The sequence below is a fragment of the Taurulus bubalis genome (genome assembly GCF_910589615.1).
Source record: "Taurulus bubalis genome assembly, chromosome: 3".
Classification (NCBI taxonomy): Eukaryota; Metazoa; Chordata; class Actinopteri; order Perciformes; family Cottidae; genus Taurulus; species Taurulus bubalis.
Genome location: NC_136591.1, coordinates 35033304 through 35059976, shown reverse-complemented (window position 1 = coordinate 35059976; position 26673 = coordinate 35033304). Strand labels below are relative to the sequence as shown.

Genomic DNA, 26673 nt, shown 5'->3' with positions numbered 1-26673 from the left:
TTTGAGGGTTAAAAGTGTGAATGAAATGTATGTGTATATATATATATATATATTTATTTTATTTTTTCTTTATTTCAAATTAATTATCTGATTTAATTGATAACAATAATTTAGGATAGGAATATATAAGCATTTTGCTTCTACTTATAACTTTTCAGTCTTTCTGTTTTGTATATTATATAGAATATTGTATTGTATTGTAAGGATTGACTGAATAAAACACACAAACAAACAAAACAAACAAACAAACAAGTTTGGGATGACATTTCCAAGGCTATAAAACAGGTTCGGTCGCATTCATCACAAACCAACAAGTACTGGATTCATTAAAATGTTCACCCAATGGTGGCACTGGAGAAAGAATAAAAGATCAAGTCATGAAGATATATCATCTGGGAACCATGAACGTCTGTATAGACATTTGTGCCAATCCATGAATGAGTCATCCGGATTCATCCTCTGGGGGTCCATGAACTTCAAAACTTCATGGAAACACATCACAAGGTTTTTGAGATACTTCAGTCTGGAATAAAAGGAATGGACTGACCATCATAGCCGACCCTATAGCTACTCAGCTCGGTGGCTGATAACAAAAACTAAATTCTAAATTCAGAGCATATCTGTGATTGTGGGGTTGGCGCAGCACCGCCCTCCACAGGGTGACGGCGGTTAGAAGCTAACAGCGCTAACGGTACGAACAGTGCAAAAAAACAGAAGCAGTGGTGACAGAGCTAACAGTGTTCACCCGGGGGAATTTATCTTATCTGAGATTATTTTTGTCAAACTACAATTTCCAAGGTCAAGGATGAATGTCTACTCTTCAAAAGTAGTCTGATCCTTGTCCATTCTTCCAGGTCCTTGCTACTGTCGGTTTGAGATTGGTGAGCACCACAGTCACAGGGCCACTGGATGGCGAGGCCTTGTGATCTGCGACTGAGAAGACTTTCATGGTGGTGTGGATGGAGCTCAGCTCGAGGGCCTTCGCCTTACACGTCACCATCCGGACCAGCTCCTGTCGGAAGCGCTGGCTGACCATGCAGTAGAGCAGGAAGTTGGTGGCGGAGTTGAGGTTCTGCAGCATGTTGGCCAAGTCTCCGGCCACATTGATGGGGATGCTGTAGTCGTTCCTGTTGAAATTCTCGTCGTTGTGCTTGGTCCTCAGGATGCAGTACGTGACAAAGCGGGGCAGGCTGAGGATGACGAAGGACACGGAGACGGTGCCCAGCAGCAGGATGGTCCTCCTCAGCATGCCCCTGGTGCTCCTCCCATGCATGACGCGACGCTCTTCCTTGGTGAAGAGGTTCGTGGCGCGGTACAGATGGTGCCCGATGAGGTAGTTGAAGATGATGACCAACACGATGGGGATTCCCCCTGAGAGGAAGGAAGTTATCCACACAATAACTGTGGTGTACACCTCATCGCGGTAGTGACACCTGGGCAACGTCATATTCACCCCGTCCACGGTGAGGTTGACTGGTGTGACGATGTTGATCCAGCCCAGCGGCACGGAGACGAGATGCGAAACCAGGATGATGGCAACACAGGTCAGTTTAGTGACCCGGGTCTGGGAGAAGTGCTGCTTGGCCGCCGTGCTGCGAAGAACGAGGTAGCGCTCGATGGTAAACACCACCACAATCCAGGAGGAGCTGTAGAGCGATCCGTACTGCAGGAAGCCCAGGATGCCACACCAGGGATGGGAGTGCCAGAAGGGCTGCAGTAGCCAGAAGGTGAGGGTCAGGTCAACGAGGATCACCCACACCAGGTAGAAGGTATCCACAACGGCCAGACAGCTCAGGTAAATAATGGCTGTGTTGGACATCCCGCATTTATGGAAGCAGATCATGTAGAATGTGAAGAGGTTTGCTGGAAGACAGGAACACTGATTCTCAGATGGATACATTTGCCCGCCTGGTGGTACTTTATGCCACAGACTTTATACCAGACAAATTCATTCATTGATTGCGTTCTGGCCACTTGGGCGCAGCAGCAAAATAAGTTGAAAGCGCTTCTCGTCCCCAGGGTCGGAAAATACCGGAAAATACCGACCCTTTGTCACAGCCCTTGATACAGACGCACAAGGCTTTCAAGTAACTACGATGTAAACCCATCTTCACCATTATTAGATGATGGTTGACACCAGTGATCGTGTTCCAAAGTATAGTTGAGCTATTTTTAAGTTACTTTGTTTTCCGTACTAATGTTATATAGTTTATGTTTCACTTAGTTTATGTTATCATGCTAAGCCCAACCATAATGATTATTTCTTGACCTAGCTAAGGTGGTTTTGTTAACACAACCACTTAGCTAGGTTAGCAACTTAGCCACATAGCTAACAAATAAGCTGCTAATAACATGCTAAAACAGAATGTAGCCTTATGATTGACGCTTTCACATTAGACATAGATAAAGAAAATTATAAAAAGAATATTGGCTATCGCCAACAAAGTATTTGAAGTATTTCCAGTTGTAAATGTTAAAAACATACAATGTGTAACTAAGACAGTGTTTGTTTCTTTAGGTGGATTTTTAGCTCGTCAGAGTTAGGCTAACAGTTTAGCGTGACCTAGCTAAGCTAAGCTAAACACTTGCGTCAACCTTATTCTCTGAATGTGGGTTTTAATGTCAGTGTGTATCCCATATTTACGGGACAAATTGAGCAAAAGGGGACTAATTATTAAACAATAATGTTATCAATAACCTGTAAACGCATGACACATGTCCTGATTAAGCCGATGCAAGTGTTGTCCGGCCAAAGATGGGGGAGAAGATACAAACCTGGAATGCCCATGACGCAAAGCAAAGGGTAGTAGATCTTCTGAATGGTGATGAGGACGGTGGAGAAGACGGTGACGTTGGCTTCCTCCATAGTTCATTCACAGCCAGGCAACGGCTCACATGCTAATACCTGCAATAAAGCCATTATAGAGGTACAGGAGAAGAGGAGTGACAGTAGACAAACAAAGGTGAGGGGCTTTGTCGCAGATTAGAACTTTTTTTTTAAACGCTTTAAAGCACTGGAGCTGTAGAGCTTCTATTACTTTGAACTACTTACCACCTATTTCGGTGAAAGTGGCATGAAATTAAACGTCACCTTCATGAATGCGATGCTGTGATTACAATTATCACTGCAACGACTCAAATGTGCAATGTGAAGTCAGGGAGAAAAAGAAAACCTACGACAACATTATAAATTTAACTTTGGATATGGATCCAAACTATAATTTGTATTTGATTTACTTCTGGTTGTAAATCATGCCATTATACCGCTTTAGCTTATTTGTTTGCACACCTCATAGTTTTATTTGATTTTTTTTGGTTCAACTAGTAAAAATAACTTGATTCGGGTCAAAAGTGAGCCATTCATGACTCACAATAAAATCACGGATGAAAGCTGATCGGCCTGCTTTAGGGCGGGTCTCACCGGGGAGTCGGAGGAGAAGGAAGCAGTGGAGGGTTCTGTACAAAGGTGTTTCATTTTTTAACAGTACACTAATCCATTGTTGATCACACACATATCCCTATAGCTCTCTTGTCTAATGATTGTTTTATTGAGGCTTACTTATCATTAAAAACCTTTTCTGAAGGAAAGCTAAACTTTTTAAAAACCTGAACCAACAGAACAAAAGGGTAAAAGCAGACATACCTGGTATCTGCAGATCCTCCGTGCTGTGTTCTATATGGCTATGAAGGTGTCACAGAAGTTGTGTCTCATCAAGGACAATATGAGCGATATGAGGAGGGGTGGATGAGACGGCTCCAGCTGCTGCCTCAGGAGGAGGGAGTCACACCACCTGACCTACAGCTGGTCTTGAGATACTCAGTGATGACTACAAGTTAGCACAGAAAGAAACACAAATTAACACAAGTCGTTTGAGCTTCTCTTTTCGGGGATGTTTCTTCAATCACTTGTGGTGCAAAGTTCAAACTCATCAGTTTTATAGGGCTTCTAGCCAGCGAGCCGCCGCCTTATCGATCCGAGAATCGATTCTGTTCCTCAGGTCACGGGTTGTTTTTTTTCCACACTGGTCAGTTGCAACTGAAAAGAAATTCACGGGAAGGAAAGAAAGATTTCTCGAAGAAGTAAAATAAATAAACACTGAAAAGGTTTGTGTTACAAATCTTCCAGCTGTTGGGAAACTACTACACTGAGGGGCCCCTGACCCCCAAAAGTACCAGGTTCACCTTCAGTCAGGCTTGGTATTATTTTAAATGCCCATTCATTAAGGTATTTGCACCACTAAAGTACAGTATCAACTAAAGGCATTATTAATGTAATACTTAGGATTCAAAATGTACTTTAACACACCATTCACTCTCTCTCACACTCACACTCACACACACACACACACACACACACACACACACACACACACACACAAGCTGAAGCGTACAAACACTGGCATGAGGAAAAGGAAGTGTCGTGGAAAGAGTGTAAAATGTTTATTGTTCTTTTCTGAATTCCAAACGCCAAGTCACTGAATAAACAAAACAACTTATGTAAAAAAAAAAGAGAATGGAAAAATAGAAAGAAGGGAAGTTAGCGACACGTAAAAGCAATTATCTGTACGACTAAAACATTTTTCCATTGGCCACGAAACCATCTGTGTTTCAGATTTTCTGGATTTTTGTGAAATTAACCCTTAAAATCTTTCACATCTCATCTCAAATTGCAATATCAGTTGGCCCCAAAGCTTCCTCTGATCATACAGTTCGGACTTCTTAAGGGATCACTTATTAAAAAAAAGGTTAAATAAAAACATACTCTGTAAAAACCCTCTGTAAAGACTCAAAGACTGATCGACTAGAACCGTGTCAGGAAAACATAAAAGAAGAAGTGAGTAAGCTGGTCCAGGTTCAGCTGCAGGTCGGCGGCGTGCTCGAGTGGATAAAAAATGAAAAATGTCCAAAAAAACACCTCAAATGGCTCAAATAAGACACACATACTCTTCTTAAATTAACGTTCTCTCTTCCAGTTAAACAAAAGCAACACGTTTTTTTCTCAAAATTAGAAGCGAGGAGGGATATGTTTAAAAAATCCTTACACGCTCGGCTGTAATTTACAAAAACATGTGACATGTATCATTTGTAAAAGAACCTTTAAAAGAGCCGTACGGCAACTCTGTGCAAAGCTCGGTGGGGTGCATGAGCAGAAAAAGGAAGAAAAGGCTGATGGAGGACTGCGTCATGCTCGTCTCAAGTTGCTGGAATACTACTAAGAATAAAGCAATAATCTGGGTTAGATTTGTATTTTTTTTTACACATTATGGAAAATTAGAAAAAAATATATATGGAGGCTTCCGATCCGATCTCTAGAAAATAATACAGGAGCTACGGTATAATACACGTGCAGATGAACTGTGCCTGCTCGGAAATGGTTCTCTTCGTTTGCCTTCATCATTTGCATTATTTTCATATTACTTTTGTGCAGGAGAAAATAAAAATCTTAAAGCAAACAAATAAACTGAAAACAAGCCTTTCTTATTTACACTGAATACATTGCATTATCACGATCCCGGTTAACTCTGTCCGTAACCTCCCAAATTATGGCATTCGCCGAGTTCACACACTAGAGGGCGTGTCAGAGACGGAGGGGGGGTTTTGTTTTTGAGCTGGAGGAAGCTGTACAGATCTCGAAAAGAAAAAAAAATAGAAAAGAAAAAAAAAAGGCCTGGCTGGGAAGGCTCCAGAGTTTTTGTAACAGCGCTGATCTGGCCAGTCCTGGCCCCAGTCCTGGCCCCAGCCCAAGGGGGGAGGGGCCTAGAGGTTGTCCCCGGGTTGGTACTGAGGCTCGGTGGCCGTGAAGTAGTCCTCCAGGAAGGCTTGTAGGTACTCGAAGGTGGGCCGCTCCTCGGCGTCCTTCTTCCAGCACTGCAGCATCAGCTCGTGCAGCGAGATGGGGCAGTCCTGCGGGCACGGCATCCGGTAGCCCCGCTCCACCTGCTCCAGCACCTCGCGGTTGTTCATGCCTGGAGGAGAAAACACACAAGCAAGGTGACGAAAGTGCTGACCCTGAAACGGATCCATGTGAGGCCGGCTGCTTTCCTCTGGGTGACCTTTTGGGACAAATCGTTTCCTGAACCCATCGTTTGGGTGTTTTTTTTGTTGAAGTGGGCTTGTTGAATTGTACTGATCTACAGTCAGTGGATGGTGGGGGTCTGCAGCGTGCCAACACATCTGTCAGCAGGCTGCCGCTCCCCTCAGCTCATTGCGTGCTAACCCTTCCTCAGCCCACCAGCCCCATCTGGACTAGCATGTGTTTCCCTCCCAGCGTAGAGCTGAGAGTACACTGCCCCCCGCCTTCTGCTTTCAGTATAAGTTTCTGTCTGAAATGCAGTTGTCCCACAGGCGAGCAGCAGTAATTAAGTGTTGTCTCACACTGGCAGAGAAAGGAAGGTTACCCAAGCATTAAAGAAACCTTTTAATTCAATAAACGGCATGAGGGGCCTGTTGCCATGGAAAGAAAAGCTGTGTTTGTTTTGTTAACGACTCCCGGTTACACACAGGAGAGCTCTGTTCTTATCAGGCCTCTTTATCGACGCGTCCCAAATGGTCTCAAGGTGAAAGCGACGGCCTTGCCGAGCCTCTGGTCTGTTTACCCCCCCCCCCTCCCCCCCCCCCCCCCACTCCACTCACCTGGGTAAGGCACCCGCCCCTTGGTGACCAGCTCCGTCAGCAAGATGCCGAACGACCACACGTCCGACTTGATGGTGAACTTCCCGTACAGCGCAGCCTCCGGGGCGGTCCACTTGATGGGGAACTTTGCGCCTGCAGGAGAGCAGAAATGAAAGAAGCGTCACCAACTTCCAGTGGGGAAGTGTCAAGGCCTCGTGACAAATAAACAGTGCAACGGTTTTGCTGTCAAGCCTGTAAATCAAATGTAATGACAAGGATGCAGATTTATGTCAGTTTCCCCTTTATATTTCCATAAAGTTTCACACCACAAAAAAACTAAACCATCCCTGAATCTGAGGAGAGACACTCTGATATCATCTGTGTCATTTCAGGTACTGTATCGGCCCGTCACGTCCAGATATTGTGCAATAACTGACAAAACTATGGCGGCTCGGTGTGCCTGCAAGTACCTAAAATACATTCTGGTGTACTGGAGGTATTATTACCTCGTCAGATATACATGCAATTGTCTTTAAAGCTACTCAACGGAAAAGAAGTTCCAACGTTAATTACAACCACTCTAACGTTGGGTCATGAGAGGCTGAATGACAACTTTCAGCATCTGCCATCTGTAAAAAAAAGGTTTTACTTTTCAAAGCACAGCTTCAAAAACATCTGCGCGGCAAAATGACTTCATGTGTCAGAGGGAGAAGAACAATTCTTAAAAAATGATTTTTATGAGCACGGACAAACTGCATCAACAGGAACAGCTGTTGCGACCTCAAGCTCACCAGCACTCACGGTATACTGGGGGACGACCAATACTTCTAACGCTGTCTACACTCGATTAAATAAATGATCCAGACAAGAAACAGATCTCGGTGTTGGCGACTGAAGACAGCATAAGGGGAGAGATCAAGGTCCCCGGCTGGACATTTTGGCTTCCAATTTGAACATATTTAGACGATTTACTGTTCAAAAAACACATTATTTTCCTCTTACCGCCTGTCTGGATTCAACTGTCTTCACTCTCTCCGTTTTAGGCGCATGTCTCTTTAAGAGAAGGGTTTCTGAATACGGGCCGTGTGCATCTCTCCGTGGAATGAGTTTCATTTGGGATTCTTTCACAGTATTTACATTGCACCTATATCTGTTTTTTTTTTTTTTAATCAGAAAACACATCTCACTTTCTACAACTTCCTACACAAGATTTTATCATTAGCGAATGGAATCGTCATGACAACCGAGCAACTCCGTCTACCGACGAAGCCCACAAAGACATCCTGGAAGTGCACACAGAGAATGTTTTATCCTATTTCCAAGGCAATGAATGAACCTTTTGAACTCTGCATATCTCTTCAGCCGACTTAATGACCAAAATAATGAAAATAAGATGGACTGAAGAGAAAACAGCTCATCTGGTCTGATTAGGCAGCTTCAGTGGTCCATAGTAGAATAACATTCATATCTCCTTTCTGTTACAGTGAGCAAATCACTTGGAGACGACTCAGGTCGCTCCACAGCTGACTGACTGTTTGCCGTGTCATTTTCATGTGGGCGTTTTTGCACATTTGGCCGTTCTCCCCCGCTCAGAGAATTTCCTCCATGACCTAATGCAGTCACGCGTGCACCACGTGCATTTATTAACATTGTGTGTGTGTGGGAAGCCTTACCTTGCCGAGCCGTGTATTCGTTGTCCTCGATGAGCCTGGCCAGGCCGAAGTCGGCGATCTTGCACACCTGGTTGTCTCCCACCAGGATGTTAGCGGAGCGCAGGTCTCTGTGGATGTAGTTCATCCTCTCGATGTAGGCCATGCCCGCCGCCACCTGGAGCCGAGAACGCCAGCGTGGGAATGTTTACTGCTGAATGGGAGTTTGCCTCTTCGTGCAGAGAAAAGTACTACTTTGTGTGCAACTTTGAAGCGCATTAAAAAAAAGTGCATACATGTTGTCTGGGAGAGAAAACATGTCAATCCAACAAAGAAGATCTGTCGGCAAGTGATTCAGAGCAGGAGAAGAGATAGAGGTTACGTTGAGGAATACAAACCTCCCGTATGCCCTTGGGCTTTAGAAATAGTTGATGGCAGTTATAGCTCAGACAGATAATTCCCATTCAACATGCATACATAATAAATACCTCTGTGGTTTTTTCATGTTCATGAAAGTTTAATTCCTATTACAGTAGATTTATTACCTGCTGAACTTTTTGGGGTCAAAATAAGATGCTCTACTATAATACTTAATATATTGCCTAAAAGGTAGAAATGTGTGTTTTCTTTAGCACATGTTTTAAATTAAAAGCCTACCAGACGAGTTAAGTGTGATGTCCTTTGAGGTGCTGGAAGACTTTTAATATAAATCTCTGTGTTGTCTTTCATTGATGGCGGTTAAAGCAACCAAAAATCATTTCTTCTTCAGGTCAGCATTTCTGTTCAAGATGTATTTTTTGTATTAATTGCCAGCTATTTTGGGAGGATTTTACATTTGGTCATATATGATTTTATACTAAATATTTTAGATTTTTTTTTATATTTGGGCTTTGGCCACCAGAATTGTGGATACGTCACCTTGGGTTGAAGGGAAATTCGAAGAGACATTTTCAAGATATCCCATAATAGAGAAAATAAACTGTAAATTATTATTATTAATGAAAATAATGGTTTGTTGCAGCCCTAGCAAATTAATACTGCACCAAATTATAAAACAGGGAGGCATCTAAATAAATGTAATGAAATATACTGCCGGTCTCTAATACAAGCCTGAGGTGTTAAAAGTACATTTAATTATGTTTCCAAAGGTTCTGAATGAGTTTTTCTGTCCACTATTCCTGTTACTGTCGTGCACCAGAAACCGGTCTTTTGTGTTCTTGTGTTTTTTGTGTACCTGCGACGCCATGTCCACCAGGTTCGGCAGCTTCAACCCTCGTCCTTCTCCGTCCTTCAAGAATTCCAGCATGCTTCCTACAGCGACACAAACACACGTCTGCCGTCAGTCCGAGAACACACACACAACACTGACGAAGCAAACCACACGTCTGATACCCATCAGTGAATCAGTGGTGGCCCTATTGCCCAACCATTTTTTTATTTGGCAAATTACCAACCGCGAGCAATAATCTGACAGCTGTCTTGTAATGTGTCCGTTCACTTCCGCTGTATACTCTGAGTTAGAAGGAAAATACAGGATTGGGAAACCACCGGAAATACTTTTGACATTCGTGAGATTTCCCTCTGGCTTTTTGAAAACGCATTCCCTTCCTCAACTCAATGAGCTGACCCAGATGTGACAGCCTCTGCATGCAACAGACACAGCGATGCTCATTAAAGTTTCCATCCTTGTGTTCTCTGGTGTTTAATGTGCGTCCACGGCTCTTTCTTGTGGGCTTTCTGAATTGCAGTGTTTTTTTGGACGATTGTTTCGAAGGCCGTAATCATCTCCAGTCTCTTTGAAACAAAGAGTCTACCATCTCCATTATTCTGACTGCAATGAAACAAAAACCCCTTTGGTCAAAATATAAAAGGGCCATATGCTTAAATACATACTAGGACCAAATCCAGTACATAAATATAGCAGTGCTGTAGATTTAAACCATTTTGCACATTTTACTGGGCTATTGTATGTTATTTTTGCTTTTGTGGCCACTCAAAAACAAAGCTGAGACCAAGCCTGTTCATGTTTATGCTCCACAAGCAGCAGAGCTGTCAGTCTGTCTACAAACACTGCATTCATGAGCACATTCATGGTCGTCAGAGGATGATTACAAATGTTTTCGGACACAAACATTAACATCTAATGTGTAGATTGGAACTCTTTGCTAAATTTATGAAGCACATTCATGCTTACAAGAGGCTGAACCCTTTCCATTTTCAACATTTCATGAGCTTTACCTTTATAAATGCTTACCAGAAAGATGAATCCCTTACATCTAAATGAACAACCTTTCCTCTCCCACTTCCACTGGTCTAACTCAATGCGACAGACAGACCGTTAAAGGTGCTTACGTGAAACACATTGGGTTCTTCGTCTTGTCCCCATAGGAGACCCTTTTTGCTTCCTGGGACCATTTCAGAGGGTTCTACCTACAACCCAACATAAATGGTTGTATGTAGAACCATATGTGAAACGTTCCACCTAAAACCATCAGAGACAATGCATGTCTTCCTCTCTGCCTGTATCCATGTGCTGTCAGTGGATACATGAAGCCCGTCGGCAAATACAGGGAGAGACCGAGTGTATCCAAAGTGTTGCATTAGCCTGAAGAGCTATATGCAGAGAGCAAACACATAGCTTCAGGACCCAAAGTCAGATTCAGGTCTCAAATTTAGCTGGGACTTATCGAGTTGGGCTCTTAAAAGGTGCAGGTTCAGGCCTCAGCTCGAGACTCTTGTGTAATTGAGTGCTACCTCACAAATTGGGTCTTGTTTTAATTTCAGTTCTTGCCACGGTTCTGTTATTGGGGCTGAATGCTTTAGCAAAGACCTGTGTTCATGCCTGTAGTGTATGTGTGTGTGTGTACCTTGGCCCATGTACTCTGTGACGATGTAAATGGGCTCCTCGGACACCACGGCGTAGAGCTGCACCAGCTTGTCGTGGCGGAGCTTCTTCATGATCTGAGCTTCCTCCAGGAAGGACTCGGGGGACATGGTGCCGGGCTTCAGAGTCTTCACCGCCACCTTGGTGGTGCCGTTCCACGTTCCTGGCACACGCGCACACAAGCTGGTGTCATCAAAACATTCATATTCAAATCACATCGCGTCAAAGTCAGACTTGCCAACCCCGGCCGGCTGACCTGAAGAGAAGATCGGCGGCTGAGGGGTCGAGTCTTCCCTCGAAATTACAACGTGCTCAACATGCAGCACAGAATGAGATCAGGAGACAATAAGAGAATCCGCTCGACTGTAATTCTCATGCACGGAGGTTGTGCTGGAGGATAATTAAATGGGTTTAGATTTAGACTGGACCTTGATTTGAAATGGCTTTTAAAAAGCCAGGAGAGGGATCCAGCGGGGCTTTGAGAGCCACAATGCGCCAACACGGGAGCACATAATCCTTTGTAGGATGATTAACAAAAGGCGAGCACCTAAGCTCCTCGCCGGCTGCATGCCAGTTACTGCAACGCAGCACGGCCATGCCACCAATGTGCACTGCCTCCGTGTCAGAGCGGGCATCATAAGATATACGGATCACTGTAATCACTCCAATAAAGTGCTACTCCATTATCTCATTCTGTGTCAGTACTGGGTAAAGGGATATTAGTAGTGACCCCAAAGGGAGCGCAGAGCACGTCAACTGACATGTGGTCTACTGTCCGTGTGTTTGGGGGGGCGTGGGCTTCTTTAGTGATGCAGCTGAGCGGGGGACGGTCACCTGGTGGCTGGTTTTAGGATCCCAGAGGCTGGGGGTCATCTGGGAGAAGCCCTGTGCTCAGTATCTGTCCAGCTAGATTATGATAAGAATGCGCACCCTCATGTTCTGCAGTATGGAAGCCCAAAATGTCCCAAACTAAATAACAGGATATTAAATAAACGAAGAGAGTTGAACATGTAAATAGTAAAATTATTCAATAAATTCCTCAAACCTTTCCGGTGAGTGAAGATTTTGTTCGTTACTGAAGAGAATAAATATACATAATGATCTTCTACACACCAGGGACAAAGTATTGTGTTTGATTGACAGGAGCCTGGGGACATAATGTAGACAAACCTGTGCCAGAAACCAACAAGCTAATGTCAGTGTTTTATTAGCAGTAGAACCACTGTGTTTAGTGGGTAAGTGCTACAGCTCACTAGCTTATCAGCAATGTAGCCTTGTTTGCTAGTTTGTTTTGCAAGCAGGACAAGATATATACCCTCGATAAGAAGCACACAGTAGCTTGTAATGCCATGAAACCAAATACTAAAATACTTTAAGAGGTCACAGGATACATCATTTACAAAACAGATATGTTAGCGAGAGCAGAAGATGTTTTTCTCTCCTTAAATTGGCCTTCAATCAATTAGCTTTTGTTCACAAGAGTAACGACGCAAACACCAAAGTCATTTAGAAGCTTTGTTGCTTTGTTCACTCTGACGGTGTTTCCATTGCTAACATGTTAGAACTTTGTGAAAAGGAAAAACACAGTCTTAATATTGACCATTTTGGAGTTCCATACCGCCCTCAATGCTGCACTCAATTTAATTACTGGAAATAACAGAAAAGTAGAAATTTGTATTTATGCATAAGAACTGATTTTCAAAAGTTTATTTTCATGGATTATGTTTTGCAAAACAAATCCTGCAGGAATGCTGGAAAGGGATAAGAAAGTAACTGCTTTCATCTCCAATTAGTTCACGAAATGTCAAATTATTTCTTGCCACACTATAGAATTTTAGAAGACAGGTAGGGTACTTTTTGGGGGGTGTGGGGGGATTTTCCTTACCGTAAAACACATCAGCAAAACATCCCGTCCCCAGCTTTACTTCCAACTCAAGTGCGTCTCTGCTGATCTCCCAGGCATCATGACTCAAGCCCATAGTGTCAGGGATGTTGTTCACACACACGCTCGTTAAATTAAAGCACAAACCATCCGCACTCTCTACATGGGGAGGGAAGGCAAGGCACACAGGGTTAACTACTGGGGAGAGTAACATGCAGTGAGGGACATGGAAGGGAGCCATCTCCAGACCGTTAGAGCAGAGTCTCCTGACACATTGGATGCTTTTTACAGATGCTTTTGGAAGGGAGGGGTCAGAAACCCAAAGCATTTCCCTGCAAAAGCCCCAAACTGAGAATTATCGTGATTTCCTGCCCCATTTTCTCATTTCATCCCCTCCCTTCCCAGGCCAGATTATTTGCTTGTTGTTTTGGACTCAGTCTGGTGTCTCTGCTGGCTTGGCTCGGCCCCTTCCATGCGGCCCTCATCTTCCGGAGGCGACTGGATCCGTACCCATCCAGACCTCCCCAAACTGCCCGTTCCCGAGCCGCTTGATGAGCTGCAGCGACTCCCGCGGGATCTCCCACACGTCTTTGGTTTTAACGGACAGGTCGGCGAGGCGAGGCATCCCTTTGTGGCAGGGAACCACCAAGCGACAGCAGAGCCCGGCGGCTCGGTCTGCACGCGGCCCCCCACCCCCGCAAGGCGATGCACAGATAAGAGCATAGACAGAGACGTGGAGAGCGTTAGCAGAGCGCTCTGCAGGAGAGCGGAGAAACCCTCAAAGCAACACAAGGAGGACGAAGAGCCAGCTGAACATCAGGCTGCTCTCAGGTCAGGCCATCCAGCAGAAATCAGTCTAATGTGGTCTCCATGATCCATAGTGACGTCATCAGGATTATTTTAATGATGTCATGTTTGTTTTCTTTCTTCTTTGGGCTTGGAATCTACAAATCTCTTAAGGAAAGCCTGCGTTAAAAACTGGGGGTTTAAAAACATAGTATGGGTATTTTTCAGACATGTGTAGGATTCAGTACTTTTGGATTTTAGAAAGTTCTCTTCTGCACAGATTTAGACAGATTTTTTAAATCGGACCCTAGTGAGACCCTATTGACTGTAAAACACAAAATTGCTTCAGTGGCTTAATAAAAAAGTAAAAAATAGAAATTCTGACTATATCAGTGCTAGCTTCCTCACCAATAACTCATATTACTGTTAAACTGGAGAACCAAAGCAAAAGGTGTGGGGTCATAGAAAAAGCACGGCCCTGTGTTAAGGCCCACTTTGGTTAATGGCATCTACGACTCGCGTACACTTTGCGATAATGACGGTAATTTGCGCAAAGAGATCGCTGATCCCTCATCTGGGAAATGGACATCACAGTTGTGGTTAAACACGGGGAGGGCCGTGCTTGTTTAGGTCACCAAGTGGCGCCCCAGCTGCTCCCATTTCGATCCTCTGCGGCCGCGAATGCTTGCCACTTTAGCCGATGACACCGTGTTCCCTGTGTCACGAAATCAAACAACTCTTACTCTGGAGGAAGCTCTCATGTTTGCCTGCGATTGATTAAGCCAGTGGATTACGGGCAGAGTTTCCATTGGTACCTCCCATCCGCTGCAAGCGATAAGGCCCCAGGTTGTTTGCACGAGGCAGTAAATGCGAGATAAAGGCCCCCGTCCCGTGGGGGTTGTTCGACCTACAACTTGACCATCAAAGCCCATCTGGGTCGCCCGGCTGCTGCCTCAGCGGCTCCACTCAGACGTCAATACAGCTCGATGTTCGCCCTGCTGGCCGTCGTAAACGCTGTCGATGTAGCCGCACAGCACGCATCCAGACAGGCAGCATTTCCTATACAGGCTTGGAAGCTTCAAATGATGCCTTTGATCAGAGTCAATACATCCCATCCATTACTCCACAATGAAAGCTTTTTTTTCCGAAGAATCTGTCAGTGCAATTATTCAACTCGCTAAACCAGATTTTGTCTGACGTTTCTAACTTTGGCGCCGCCAAGTGGTAGTTTAACAACAGCCACTGGTCCAACCCGGGGACAAAGACTTGATGGACATTGACTGCACCAGTTTTCACCAGGACTTACTAGTTCAATGTCGGTCAATTGAGGAGATAAATTGTGAACATTTTGATGTGCAATTGCTTTCTAAAAAATGTGACTTCCTATCTCCTAAACTAGACTTCGTAAGACATTATTATGAGAAAATGAGTCAACATTTTTATTACATTTTGACTTTTTTAAGTAATTGTTATCATGTCTACATGGCTGCTCTATTGCCTATGAATTCAACCTTTTATTTGTAAGAGGATGAATGGGCTACTTGTTCTTTCTAATATTACATAATCTCGATTCTTAAGGCCTTTCGCGTCGCTTCAGCCGCATCCGACAAACAGCTACAGCACATTTTTTCCAGATATGCTCTTTAGCGCTTTAAAGAGAGAGGAAAGCCGAGGAAAGCAGAAAGCAGAAAGCAATGAAAGCACAGGGCCTGAAAAGAGTCTCGGTTATTAGCGAAGGCGCGTCGTCGGCGCCGTACTCCATCTGGGACTTTGGTGAATAAATGGCGGGGATGTCGCGGTGTTGATTTTAGGGATTAAACGTCGTTTCGTTAATGAGCGAATCAAAGAGCGACGGGGGGGGGGGGGGGGGGGAAACAAATATTCGTTTCTCAGTGAGCGGGACACAGGATGAGAGCTGTGAAACGGAACATGGCGACGAATGAGAACACAGGAACACATCGTCATCGCTACTCCCTAGAGTAAGCAAATGAGAACAGAGTGAACCAAGAGGAAAACCACTAGGCAATAGAAGAAAAGCTAGGGGCAATAATCACATCTCATCCTGTAAATCAGATTATCAAATGTGTGCGTGTCAGCGGCACATCTGGATAACATGATGCACACGAGTCTCGAAATAAGTTCCCTTTTCACGATGACATCATGTTTCCATATAACACTGTGGCGAATCTATATAAATAACGAATGTGACGTCGAGTAGGTTTCCATTTCGGCCGACTTGCACCCCGGGGTCTAAGTGCCACCTTTTATTCCTCTGTGCTAAAAAATGTGGTGGCAGGCCCGATGCAATTAGGGTGTAACGGTGTCTGCCGAATGCTTTCTGGATCGATTCAAGGAAACGGACACTGGGCAGAGGAGAAGACTTTGACGTTGCTGTTTGGGCTCGTGCAAAAGGGGCCCGCGGCGCTAACGCATCTCTCCATGGCAACGCCCGTCTGTTTCCCTCTGTTAATGGAAAGTGGGCGACGCTTCATGGGCCGTATGGCAGCCCGACCACTGAGGGGCAGCCTCGGTGGTTTTTAGGCTAATGTGCATACCATATTCTTTCAGTGCTGCAGGTTATAAGCTGCTCCAAGTGAACATCACATGTTTTGAGGCTTTGTGTTTTTTAAATTTGCAGACATCATGTCTGTATCTTTACTGCTGGATATTTACTCAGCCTTTATGTCTGCAATTTCTGTAGTTTCTCCTCTGCTCCTTTCCAGAATAAAAAATAACAAGGATAAATCCTGAAGTGAACACGATTACATTAACTGGAATATGTCTTTTAAATGAACCAGAATATGTCCTAAAAGGTAACAAGGATGCATCCAAAAGTGAATGATAGTACACAATATGCATCCTAAAATGAAGTCCTTAAAATCACAGGTTACTAAAAAATTAATCAGAATAAGTCCGAACATGAACTGGAATGTATCGCATTTACCTCTACAAACTAAAATAGTAGTATTGTATAGCATTGCTAAGGTGGAAGTCCTAAAATCAAGCAAAACATTAAAATTCCCGTCTCGATATAAAAGCAGTCCAAGTGTTTTGTACCTGAGTAGTGCTGGACCAGCTGCGGCAGCGTGTCAAACTGAGCCCTTGTGGTGATGTAGTAGCCGCCACTGTCCAGCTTGCGGATCTTATAATGCTTGACGTGGTCACCTTTCACATCGTCCCAGTCCCGTATGGACAAGGAGAAGGCACCTGGAGGGAGTGCGGGGAGAGAGAGAGAGAGAGAGAGAGTACAGCGTCGAATTAAAGAATAATCTAACAAGAATCTGACCAAGCATTCAGCGCTCACTTTAAGGACCTGAAACAATTCGGTTGCCACTCAAAAAGCATTACGGTTCTGTTGTTTTTTCCCTCCTTGTTTTGTTTTATAAGCACACATCAGCCTGTGTGGTTTTACCCTTTGTGGTTTCACTCTCCCGGATGAGATAGGTTCCTCGAGGGTTGCCGGTGGACTGCAGCTGCCTCTCCGCGTCCTTGCGGCCCAGTTTACCAAAGTACCAGCTGCAAACGCAGGAGACGACATGTTATCATTGAGACTCAACGGTGTGCAAGAAGAGGTTGTTACCTGAAAGCCCTGAGAAAAACCCACAAGTGCAAAAGAAAGCTGCTCAAAGCTGCAGATGTTAGAAAGCTTTTTCCTGCTCCCTGCTTTGCCCTAAGACATGCACAGCAGTTATTCTAATACTGCCTTTCTTATTCGTTTACAGATGTGAGGGAGTTTAAGAATACTTTTATGTCCTTGCCGTCATATGTCAGATTAAAGTCTGCACGTGTGCGGCAGTCAGTCGGCAGGCCCTGCGCACACTAATCTCCAGCTACTTCAGAGCACATTCGAGATGAAAGTCACTAGTCCTGAACCAGTGGCTCTCTGGGGAGCGCCCCCACACACACACACACACACACACACACACACTACACACTACTTACTCCTCTGCCTGGATGGAGTCCACCGGAGCCACGTAATTACTGGGAATGTAGCCACTGCCACCGGTGGTGAGCGAGCGAGCATCCCACCAGTCCCCTTCACTAAGAGAGAGAGAGAGAGAGAGACATGAGTGGGAGAAAGGAGCGGGAGAAGAAACCGTAGAAGTACATTAATACACTTGATTTCATACGAGCGGGCATGGTCTCCGTGCCACTGAACAATCAAAGCACAGCTTGAGTTCGACATGCTCCCTTAACGCTGCTCCATGTGGAAAACGTATAGGTCAAGTGAGCCCGTAGGGAGGAAAGTGGCGGTAGAAAAGCCCGGCAGCCACCCGTAATAAAAACGTAGGAACAAATGTCAACGCTGTACGAGTTGAGAGGAATCAAGAAGGACCAGTCAGGAGGAACTTAAGTTGTTGCCGGAATACTTATGATTTGCTTTCATCAGAATCACAAACCGTTTATTTTCCAGGAATGTTTCCAGGAATTTTTCTAGGCGGAAGGTGCGTACATTAGAGAAGAGACGTTAGGCGAGACAATCAACAATCAACGACAACAACAGTGCAATGGCTATTAAATTAAGTATAATTGTCACTTCAGTGTGTACTTTCTTTTTTTTTTAACAATGTATTTATTGATTTTCAGTCTGCAAGTCACATCAAATTGAATATCAACAAAACAATACACAGCAGACATTTTCCCCCTCTTCCCCCTCCCATAAAAATAAAGTAAATAATAGTTAAATTAAAAACAGATAATAAAAAGAAACATAAAAATATACTTTACAAACTGAATAATGGGTGTTTTTTGTTGTTGTTTTTCCTACTAGTCAATGTACACTGTATGTAATCAGACAGTTGTCCTACTCCCCCTGAGCCTGTTCTTGCTGAAGCAAGTCACCAACATTTGTATTATGCCTTAAGAAATACCTAAAAGGTCCCCAGATATTATCAAAAACATTTTGTTTACGTCTAACAATATACGCCATCTTTTCCATTGACATGTTTGAGGCCATTTCTTTAACCCACATACCAATTATTGGGCCATCAACCCTCCAGTTTAGGGCAATTATATGTTTAGCTTGTAATATACACATATCTATGAATCTGATAGTGTTTACTTTCAACATAAAACAAACTGTTCTCTAAAAATGAATTATTGAAAAGATAAAATCGTATCTACTGTATACCCTAACCCTCAGAGGCCCTGGAAGGAGTATTTATTCATTTCGGGCCTAGCTAAGCTAGCCTTTTGCCCCTGCTTCCAGTCTTCATGCTAAGCTAGGCTAAACACGCCCTGTACTTTGTACTCTGTACTAGTCAAGTCTATGGGAATTGATGGGAAATATTAGAGAGATGAAATGATTGGACAAAATGAATAAGCTTGAATGAAATTGGAACTTTTGCTCGATAGAGGCTACTCCCTACACTGCTAAGCTAGGCTAACAACAGCCTGACTGAATAAAAAGATTTCAGAGTTTGAGCCAGCTGGTGTGTGCCGTCTGAGCCGTTTGTGACACAAACTGAAGTTTGTCTGCGTTGAAAGAGGCCGCCTGCTAGATGTCTAGGAGGTGAAAGGTAAGGAAGAGGAGGAGCGGCTCCTTAGAGACCTCTCAGCCTGGACATGCACACAGCCAGTAGTGCCTCTCTGATGTCCTCTGTGCATCTCTTCCTCTCTAACCCATCCGACCCTCACTGCGCCTCAGACTCCTTTCATTGGTTCATTCACTCCACCTCACATTTCTTATATTTCACCTTTTCTTCCTTTCATATTCCCACGCTATTCACCACACTTCCACCTTCCTCATAGATCTCAATAAAAAAAAAAATGCAGATTCAGTTTATTTGGCCACATTCATTTGGGGTAGATTACCATGAGAAACGGATCTTTCTCAATGTTAAAATGCATGGAACGGAACGCATTTTAATATCCACTATATTGAGATATATATATAAAAGAGATGAATACCATGCATCAGGTGCTTCCTCTTGATCCTGCAAACACTAGTCAAGTTTCCATCCAAAAGTATCGTACATGCCAAACAAATTCCCAGAAAACTTTCCATTTCTGTTTTGTGAAAATGATTTCATCTTAAAATATTAGGAGTTTCTATTGCACACGTTGCATTCATCGACACACCGACTTTTCCACCTCAGCCAAGCGTACATTTCATTTAATTGTTTCTCTGGCATTTCCACATAAGTTTTCCTTTTCTTTCTTTTAAAAAAAAAATATGAACCATCCTGCTCCGCTGCTGGAAATACAGGGAATTGTGTATTAATCCGCAGCTGAAACTAGTCCCAGACAAATGCACTTTATCCTCCTGTTTGAGAACAATTTGCTAAGAATACAGTGGCCAGCAGCTTCAGATAATAACTAGGAACAAAAGAAGCTATATAATTGTAAGAATCTTCTTTGGCAACGTATGGGTCTGAGTGCCACAGATGGAAAATGGGAAAGTATCGAGAGAAATGCTTTATTGGTTTTGCTCTTTCCATGGGATTCTCTGACAAGTAAACAAAATATAGATCATAAATAATATCCCTTCAGCAAAGTAGAAGTGAATAAGGCAGTAGCCAAGCTGAGGGAGTTTTTCCATCCATTTATGTTTTATCACAGTCCTACAAACCCCATGTTTCCTTCTTCTTTCCTCCACTCTTCTTCACACACACACACACACACACACACACACACACACACACACACACACACACACACACACACACACCAGTCTCTGGCTGTCTTAAGGGACAGATAGCGGTAGTGGTTTGCCGTCATTACAGATGCTTACACGTGAATGCACAATAACTCATGTCCTCCCCCCCACCACTTTCCCGTGCTTTGACAACGTCTCTCTGGCACATTGTGCACGATTCAATCCCATCCTTTACGCACCAAAAAGGGGATTTGAGAGGGTTGCTAAAGAAGGAGAAAGAGACAAGGGAGTGGAGGAAGGGGGGAGGAGAGGAGCGTGCCTTTATTTGTGCTGAATAAAGCCATGATGGGGGGAGATCGCCTAGGGACGACATCCCAGGTCCGCTTCCCTTTGTTTCGCGGAGGATATTCCTCAGGGGGGAGATGGAGTCCCGAATATCGGCCTGCTTCTTCTCCGGGGAAAAGTATGCTGGAGCGAGAGGATGTGTTTTGCGTGGGCATTTGTTTTATGGTGGAGCCATGGGAGAGACATAAGCAGACGGGGGCGGGGCGGGGTCATGACCCGTCCCGCTGCCAGAAACAAACCTCCACAAAACCAACTCTGCTCTGCCACACACACACACAGAAAAAAACTACGACAAAGAGTAAACAAAGAGCCTCCCTCCCGTCTCCAGATCCTCTCTCCCCGTGGTGACTGCTGATGAAAGAATAATTAAACGCAGGGTCCGTGTCGACCGACATTTATTTTGGCGTTTGGTAAAAACAGGAGCCGCTTGCAGACTCATGAAACAAAACAAAAAAGAGCGCCTTTTGTCAGCCGAGGCTGGGATCTATGGTGCCGCCCGCCTACCGCCTCCTGCTTGTGGGCATCTGTCAACCACTTCCTGCAAAGCTCTGACAGGAGGATTTTCCCTCCAGCCTTTTACCGCCTTTGTCCAGCAGGGGTCAGTGTGGCCGGCTGGAGGAAGACGCCCAGTCCAAAACGCTCCAGGGTGGTGGAAGCAGAGAGACGTGGGCGGACGACGGAGGTGGAGAGGAAGAGATGGAGGAGAGGGAGGAGGGGGTGAAGATGTCTGGCCCCTGCTGAGGAGCATAGGGAGGAGGAGAGAGGAGAGGAAGAGGGTGTCGTCCTGCTCGCGGCTGAGGCCCGGCAGGGGCCTCGAGGTGTGTGGTGGAATGTGTGAGGCGGCGGCTGAGACAGGATGCTGACTGGGTGTGGCCGCGAGGAGGAAGGCCGGCCCCCTGGACCAAAGGCTGAGGTGATTTAGGCAGCCATATATGGTAGAGAGCCATAACAGCATTCATATTTTTATAGTTGAAACACTGTATTTTGGTGTGAAAGCACAGTTTGTGCTGGATTTCTCACATGCATTGGCAATTATTTATTCATTTTTCATCTATTATTGTGGATTTTTTTTTTCTTCTTCATACACGTTGAATTGTGTTGCTTGACATGTCATTTCCTCTTTATCATGTCATTTGCTTTTCATTATCTATCTATCTATCTATCTATCTATCTATCTATCTATCTATCTATCTATCTATCTATCTATCTATCTATAAATAGATAATGATAGGGGAATCAGCTAATGTAAGCAAAGTATCAATGGCCAAAAAAAGTATAACAAATCAATAATTTTTTTGTAAAAGTTTTTTTTCAACATTATTACTTAGCTACTATTATCTACTACCGCTCCGGAAAATAAAAAGTTTCTGCGTCCGAAATCAATCAACCCCCCCCTCCACCCCACATGTGTCACTGCAGCGCTCCAGAACACCCAAACAAACAGAGGCAGCTCCAAGCAGCCTCATGCAGACGGAAACAAAATATGAATCTGCAAGCCGAGGCCACGATGGTTAAGAGCTGGAATGCACGGACAGATACACGCATACGCATGCACACGCACACACAGTACATCTGCATTTCTGCTGAGCTGGAAGGACTGTGGATGTAGCGGACCCTCCCAGTCAAGCTCAGAGGGACATCTTCCAGGAACACCACTGCTCCCCTTAAATAAACGGTGTTTACTGCTCGTTGTCACGCTGCATGCTCGAGCCACCGCTTTTGCCTCATTTCAAATGCTTTGCACCCTCTGCACTTTTCTTTCATGTGTAAATGTATTCAGTTGGCAATATTGGGGCTCCCTGGTTGGTGGATTTATTTTGCTCCAGAGTAAGAAACCCAAACACTTATTTGTTTTTCTCCCACTTACGAGCTGCCACTTTCACCCAGAGTTGACTTACGTGCTGTTGATGATCTGGAACCGCTCTCCTTTCCTGAAGGTGAGGTCGTCCTCCGTCCGCGCCTCGTAGTCGTAAAGTGCCACGAAGAGGGTGACTCCTGCAGGGAGGGGGGGGAGAAACACAGCGTCAGCGGGAGAGAACAAAGCTTAGCATTAGATCCCACGCCCGTCAAAGATGTTTGGTCAAAAGGGTCCATTGGCCCCTGACCCGCCCAGAACAAGCGTAGATGAAGAAAACTAAAATGCTTCGCCAAGGGTTTCATGCCCCCGCGATAAAATTGCCAAGGCCGGGGGTTCAAGTGCAATCCACGACGTGTTCACATGTGACGTCGGTAGAAGAGTAGCATCTGTGCGGAACGGAGGAGAAATTAGCGGGAAAGTTGTCTGGCGGGCCTTCCTGGCCTCAGCAGAAGAACCTTTGCAGAATTGTTCTCACAAAGTAACCTGAAGCCACCTTCCCCTCTCCCACCGAGTCTTATCTCCTCTCCCACATCGCCCTCCGTTAATCCTCCTGATTTCACCTTCAATCCCAGCGAGGTCTCACAGCGGCCCTTCTCTCACAGCTCATCGCTCGCTTGCGGGAGGATAACAATACAAATGAAGATGGGAGGTGGAGAAACACTCAAACTGTTAAACTTCCCTTTCAGGCGTGCCCGGGTAGAACATCAAAATAGAGCAAATAGTCCATGATTAGGAGACGACAGAGAAACAGCAGGGGGAACGTTTTGTAAAGATATATATACACTCGCAGGATCCCCGGGGACGAACTAAACCAGTTAATACGGCTCTCATCTCATTACGGCTTCAATTGAGTGAACACAAAAATGTAAAATTACACTCTGAAAAGATGAATCATTCATTCTGGCTTACTTTTAATTGGGGTTAGAGGGTCACATAGTAGTTTGAGAGCTCCGCCTGCGAGTGGATTCACTTTCTAACAACTGAATAAGACGCTAAGCTCTTTGCCAGCAAAATCCCAACAACAAATTCACATTACTTTTCCTCGTCTGTGAGTCCAGGGTAGAGCCACAAATGCTGGAATTTGGGGGGTGCCTCAATCCAGTTTGAGCCCCACCAGGCGTTTTCACCATTGGCATACTGTTCTTTGTTGGGAAGTTCCCTCTCATGCATCTACTTTAGATCACAGTGAAAACATCTCCTTCAAACAGTTATATATAATAATATATATTCGTAAGTTTATCGCAAAAACTACATTTTACAAGATTACATTTGAACACGTCACAATTACCTAATGTTCACTTTTGACTAAATAGAGCCTGAATGTAAATCAATGGCGCCTCCCCGTTAATGTTAGCTTCGTTAACATTGACATCCACACGAGGAGACTGACACTTGGATGGATTGTCATATTTTAACAATTGATTTAGAGAGCAGGCAACAGTGTTATTATGACCAAACTTTATGAAGTTATGAACAATGTGATGAACTGGAGTTCTCCTTTAAGAGGTTTGTCTCGCTCACTGTCTCAGCTTGATTTGCCTCATAACAGCAGACGAGTGCGGCGATCAGACAACGGCAGCACTGAAGAGCGTTTTGCTCAGGTCTGAGGCGACGGCAGCTATTAAGCCGTTTCATGCCTCAGAGTGTTTGACAAAGTCGAATGTCGACTTAAACTCGCATTTTTTTCTCTCAAGTCGCTTTACGTCAGACGCTCTCACGGGACTGAGGCTTTCTGGGAAACCGTTGATCGAGAGGACCGGAGAGAAGGGAGGGCACTGTTCAAAAGAGAGTGTCTGATTGAAAAGGCAACAAGACCCTGAATGCGTCAGCGCTGTGGTTTTGCACTGCTCCAATGTTCCATTAGGTCAGCAGAGGTGGGCGTTAGGTACAAACTGGTGTATTGATTCGTCCCGGAGCTGTCTGTGGGGATCACACTCAATCCTCTACACAAGGTCATAGGGCCAGCTGGGAATTTCCATTTGGCAAACGGACATCAGCAAAAGATCAACTGATACTCGATAAGATTCCCGATGCCAACCGCAATTTGGGGTCCTCTGCAGTGCGATGGGGGACGTCGGAGCAAACAAGCGAGGCAGCTGTGAGTTATAACAGGCGTTGAGAGGGAAGGGCCGGCTTATGGCCACATTTTCCTCCATCAGGAGAAAATTAAAAAGCCCCCCCCCCCCCCCCCCTTCTGCCCCCTCTGCCCGCCGAGTTGATTTGGATTACGCGGCGCGGAAAATAATCCGCACTTTGAGGGAGAGGACGCCTGCTAGGTCGAGTGGAAGTGCAGAGTTCCTCTGCAGAGCCGGCCCATGGCTCAGTCGTGGAAACATAAAGGATATCCTGAGTAGGAATATTCCCCTACATAAACAGGGATCCCGGGCGCACAAAGCCCCAGCGCTAATGCCAGCCGGACGTTCCTGACGGGGGCCGGGCCGGCTGGGGTCGGGCTGGGGTCGGCGGTGAGGGGCTGTGAGGTAAGGATTGTCAAGAGTTTGGGGTTTTTAACCGCATAAAGCACCCCGAAGAGTTTTGAAAATGAAGGTGTGTTTGGGAATGCAGTCAAAAGAAATGACCTTCACACGCAGCAGATGCTTTCCCTGTTCTGACAAAACAATTAAGACGTACTGAAGTACCCTTCTAATGAATTACTTCCCTCCTCCTTTGTTCTTTCTAAAATACTGATAGTCTCCCCAGAGCCTTGACTTTCTCTTTGTGGCTTGACCACACTTTTTTTTTCTTTTACACGTATAACTACAGTGGATGGGAGTTGGAACGAGGGTGACCTACACTCAATACTGTGCCTGAACGCATCCTGCGTAGACACGAGCTGTGTTTAAAGTCAATTATCAGGCGTATTTTAAGTAAAAAAGTGTGTGTATTCTGTATTTCGGTGGGCGGAGCCAACAGCTGTCAATCACACACATGACAGAGACACTATCCCAGTCAGCTGTGAAGGATATTTATTTAATTTTAAATAAAAGAACATATATATATATATACATATCACACACACACACACACACACACACACACCTGTCCCGCCGCGGGTCCTCAGGGTTCCGGTGTGAGCGGAGGTGCTGACCCCCCCGAAGACGGTCATCCCCTGTCCGGCGGGGGCGTGGAAGTTGTTGTAGTTGGGGATGGCGGTGACCCCGAAGCTGGGGTAGTGCTGCGGCGTGGGGTCGGCGCCATAGCGGTAGCTCGCTCCCTGGGAGATGCTGGCGTCTCGGTCGTCCGTGAGTTTGGTTGCTTCCTTTTCCTTGCATTGCACACAGCCCATTATCTATAATCTGTGGACGACAGGAGGAGGAAAAAAAAAAAAAAGGACACCGGGTTGGTTTGTGAAAGACAGCAGGAAGATTGCGCATGATAAAAGGAGCAAAAAACACAAACGGGCCAAAAGAGCATTAATGCAGGCAATGAATTTAACTTGTGTACTAGGAGCTGGACGGTTGGATCGATGAGATGAAAAACATTCTGTCTGGCTGCTCTCAGCACACCCGAACCGAGCTGAACTCATCGCTCCGTTCAAGGTTCTCCCTCTCACACTGCTTCCTCAGGCACACAGAGACAGAATCCCCGGATGACTCACACAAACAACAAGTGTGTCTCTTTCTCAGTCAGTTGGGGCTGCGCTGACGGCGATTCGTGCCGCTGTGCCGTCAGCGTCATCCCTGATGGAGAGAGTGGTCGGAGGACGGACAATCGACGAAGCATTCGACTCCATTCTTTACTGTGCATCATCATCCTACTGAAATAAAGTTCTCTTGCATCGCACGTTAAGCTGCAAGTTCTCCTGACACACTGACTATATCATGTTAGCTGGCCTGTATTCACTATTCTTGTTGTTCTGTTTGTGTATTGTCTCTTGTCTTGCAATACATACAAATAAATACATTTAAAAAAGCTGAGAGAACCAAAGTAAAGCTGAAACTTACTGAAGTATTCAAGAGTTATTATTCATAAAATAATGTCTTATTGCCCTAATGACTAAAATAAAATGTTCATGGAAACAGTAAATAGCAGGAAAACGATAAAAGAAATGCTGGATGT

At 44.9% G+C, this 26673-nt stretch overlaps 1 protein-coding gene and 1 pseudogene across 2 annotated transcripts in view; both read right to left on the bottom strand.

Annotated features, from left to right (window-relative positions):
- Nucleotides 1–820: 820 nt before the first annotated feature.
- LOC306734437 (putative G-protein coupled receptor 139) lies at nt 821–2920 on the bottom strand (annotated as a pseudogene). Its single transcript has 2 exons — nt 2776–2920; nt 821–1863 (listed from the first exon to the last, which is right to left on the bottom strand). The product of its transcript is annotated as a putative G-protein coupled receptor 139 (transcript).
- Nucleotides 2921–4451: 1531 nt separating this feature from the next.
- fynb (FYN proto-oncogene, Src family tyrosine kinase b) overlaps nt 4452–26673 on the bottom strand; it is a 37204-nt gene continuing 14982 nt past the window's right edge. Inside the window, exons 2-12 of the mRNA XM_079216253.1 lie at nt 25654–25910; nt 22655–22751; nt 17756–17854; nt 17226–17329; nt 16871–17020; nt 13538–13702; nt 11129–11308; nt 9496–9572; nt 8286–8439; nt 6634–6765; nt 4452–5966 (exon numbers count right to left, since the gene is read on the bottom strand). Of these exons, the coding sequence (XP_079072379.1) occupies nt 5758–5966; nt 6634–6765; nt 8286–8439; nt 9496–9572; nt 11129–11308; nt 13538–13702; nt 16871–17020; nt 17226–17329; nt 17756–17854; nt 22655–22751; nt 25654–25900 (1614 nt within the window). The 5' untranslated portion in view covers nt 25901–25910 and the 3' untranslated portion in view covers nt 4452–5757. The remainder of the gene's footprint in view (nt 5967–6633; nt 6766–8285; nt 8440–9495; nt 9573–11128; nt 11309–13537; nt 13703–16870; nt 17021–17225; nt 17330–17755; nt 17855–22654; nt 22752–25653; nt 25911–26673) is intronic.